At 36.3% G+C, this 3,344-nt stretch overlaps 1 protein-coding gene across 1 annotated transcript; it reads left to right on the forward strand.

Annotated features, from left to right (window-relative positions):
* The first annotated feature begins 464 nt into the window (after positions 1–464).
* On the forward strand, positions 465–2,714 carry LOC149644585 (uncharacterized). The gene is made up of 3 exons (XM_089850374.1): positions 465–1,368; positions 1,471–1,524; positions 1,645–2,714. The coding sequence occupies exons 1-3, from the start codon at positions 465–467 to the stop codon at positions 2,712–2,714; spliced, it is 2,028 nt and encodes a 675-aa protein (XP_089706500.1).
* Positions 2,715–3,344: the final 630 nt, after the last annotated feature.

Below are 3,344 nucleotides of genomic sequence, written 5' to 3' on the forward strand. Positions count from 1 at the left end.
TATAAACCAAATCACGCAAAATAATGAAGAGTATAACTTAATTAGATTCGCCATAAGCTCCGACGCGTTAGAGAACCCTGTAAATTTAAGATTTATGGCGATAAATGAGTTAACTCCTGATCGATTACTCTCTAGTATCGAAAAGGTGGCTCAGTCCAAACGTAGTCTATTATTAGAGGGTTCTACTTTTGGTTTCAGCTGCGCAAGAATCCGTTGATTCAAAAGAATTTACCATTCGTGTCTTTAGGGGCTTTGATTGTATAAAGGATTTTATAGACTATCTTTTCCAATGTGAGACAAGCTCTATTAAAAAGGGAAATAAGAAAGTAAAGGTTGCGCGAATGTTGTTTTCCGATGTAATCTGCTGCGCTCATAACGGGGCAGGGTTCGATTTTTTCTTTATATTGAAAGAAATACTTAGAAGGAATATAGTTCCTGAGCCTATCTTCAACGGTTCAAAAATCATGGCACTCTTCTTAAATAATCTAAAGATCAAGTTCATTGACAGCTACCGATTTATTAGCGTCCCCTTAAGGAAATTTCCCTCTACATTCGATCTCGGGGAAGAAAAAAAAGACTATTTCCCGCATCTGTTCCATAATGAAAAAACGTTAGACTATGTAGGCCCTATACCCGAGATACATCAATTTGAGCCCGATAATTTTAAAGATAAGGAGCACGCGGATTTTATGAAATGGTATTCGGAAAGAAAGGATAAGCCCTATAATCTGAGACAGGAGCTTGAAACATACGCTATTCAAGATGTTAAGGTCCTACAATTAGGAATAGAAAAATTTAGAGAGTTATTTTGGAATGTCTCCGGGGTCGACGTGCTTAACGTAGGTGGTATTACCATAGCGGGAACAGTAACTAATATTTTCCTTCACAAACATCTTGAAAAATACACACTACTTTTCGTACCTGCAAAGGGTTTTCGGGGAAATTTTAGTATCGGAGCCTTAAAGTGTATAGCCTTGGAAGAAAAATTACGAGGGGTAAAATTTCAAACTGCCTTGTCATTGGAAGGGGAAAAAAGGGTGTCAAACTATTTAATAGACGGATATTGGAAAAATCCTGAAATTGTTTTAAACTATAACGGATGCGTCTATCACGGATGTGTAAAACACACAAAACATTACGAGTACAATCCTATAGTTAAAGATCTAAACAGACATGTCTACGAAAGAACTCTAGATAGGGAAAATTATCTAAAAAAGATTTTACCGAACGCCGAACACCTCAATATTTGGGAATGCGAGTTCAATGAGAGATTACGAGATGATCCTGACGCTAAACTCTATTGTGACAGTTTAAAATTTAAACAACCAATTGGATCCAGGAGTGCCTTGTACGGGGGAAGAAGCGAGTGTATATGTTTGTATTATAAGGGAAAACCGGGCGAGTCTATTCAATACCTAGATATCTGCTTGCTCTATCCTTACGTATGTAAATGGGGCGTATTTCCTAAAGGTCATCCTGAAATTATTACGAAAGACTTCAACTTTGAACCTAATTTCTATTTCGGTCTTATTTCTTGTCGAGTTTTAGCACCTGAAAATCTATTTTTGCCTGTCCTTCCAATTAAAACTAAAAAGAAACTTTTCTTTGCTTTGTGTTTAAAATGCGTTTAAACTGAACAATCAGTCTGTACACATAATTCGGAAGAAAGATCCTTCTGTGGTTGTTGGCCAAGTCCCGAAGCATATCTAGCAGTTAAAAATGGATATAAGATTCTAGAGTTTTTTGAAGTCCAACATTACAAAGATAAGTTTGACAGAAAAGAAAATACCGGTTTATTTGACACGTTCATTGATTGTTACCTTAAAATTAAACAATCTAGTTCAGGTTGGCCTTCGGGAATAGAAAGCGAAGAGCAAAAAGAAGCGTATTTAAAATCAATTTATGACCGAGAAGGAATAGTTATTAATAAAGATGAGATAGTGGACAACCCCACTCTTCGCGCCATTAGTAAACTATGTCTAAATTCGCTTTTGGGCAAAATGGGTTACTATACGGATAAGAGAAAAAATGTATACATTGACTCTTACGCTGGATTAGTTAAGATAATAACTGATAAAACGAAAGAACTGTTAGACCTGAAACCGGTAAACGATAAAATCTGTTTAGTCAGTTATAAACTAAAAAAAGAATACGCTCCTACCTACTACAAGGGAAGTCCCATGATAGCTTCCTTTGTTAGTTCATTAGGAAGTATCGAGTTGTATAATACGATAAGTAAAATGGGTAAGAGGTTACTTTATTGTGGAACCGATTCATGTATAGTGGTAACAAAGGAAGGGGAATATTTACCCCCCTTATCTAGTAATCTAGGGTGTTGGACGGATGAGTTAAAGGGTGAGACGATTCTCGAATTTGTCTCGACAGGACCTAAGTCGTACGCTTACCGTACCTCGGACGGTAAATCTGTTATTAAAATGAAAGGTATTACCCTTAACAGAAGAAATGAAGAAATCATTAACTTTGATTCGATTACAAGTGTTTTATATAGTCCCTCGAAAACTTTGTCGGTCACCGTTCCATTTAATTTTGTAAGACGTAAAGAAACAGCTACACTTTTATTAGGCAATCTAAAGAAAACCTTTGGATATAGTTTCAATAAACGTAGAGTCTTAGAGGATTACACAACACTTCCTTACGGATATTTAAATCATCAAGACCCGTCTGCCACGTCAAATGAGAAAACGGACCACTAAACATCGGGTCATGTTTTCCCACCTTGTTAAAGTGAGAGTGATACCGTACGAAGATCGAGTCAACTACGAGTTCATAGACGATATTGGAGAACGTTTTAAAAATGGAGAACGGGTTAGAATATCGCCTCCGCTTAGAAACACCGATGACCATTTTACTGGCTGGCCCAAGCAGCTCGGGGAAAACAACGTGGGTAATAAATTTACTCAAATATAAAGACATTATCATGGACAAACCTCCTGATAGAATAGTCTATTGTTATTGTGTTTATCAGGACATTTTTGATGAACTGAAACTCTTTTAACCTATTGAAATCCACGAAGGACTAATTCCTAATGATCCTGATTTTTTTGATAAACGAATAAATAATCTTTTAATCTTAGACGATCTAGCTAACACCTGTACCAAACAGGAGTTTATAAGTAATCTTTTTTGTGTCGGGAGTCATCATTTATCTTTAAGCATCGTGCTGCTGTCTCAAAATGTCTTTAACTCAGGTAAATATTCTAGAAATATATCATTGAACTGTTCTTATATCGTTATGTTTAAAAATCCTAGGGATAATAACCAGGTTCGCTATTTAAGTCGTCAGCTTTTTCCTACAGACACCAAACGCCTAACATAAGCGTACG

The sequence above is a fragment of the Phalangium opilio genome, unplaced genomic scaffold (assembly GCF_054372755.1).
Source record: "Phalangium opilio isolate 3A_F unplaced genomic scaffold, DU_Popi_V2 ptg000090l_1, whole genome shotgun sequence".
Classification (NCBI taxonomy): domain Eukaryota; kingdom Metazoa; phylum Arthropoda; class Arachnida; order Opiliones; family Phalangiidae; genus Phalangium; species Phalangium opilio.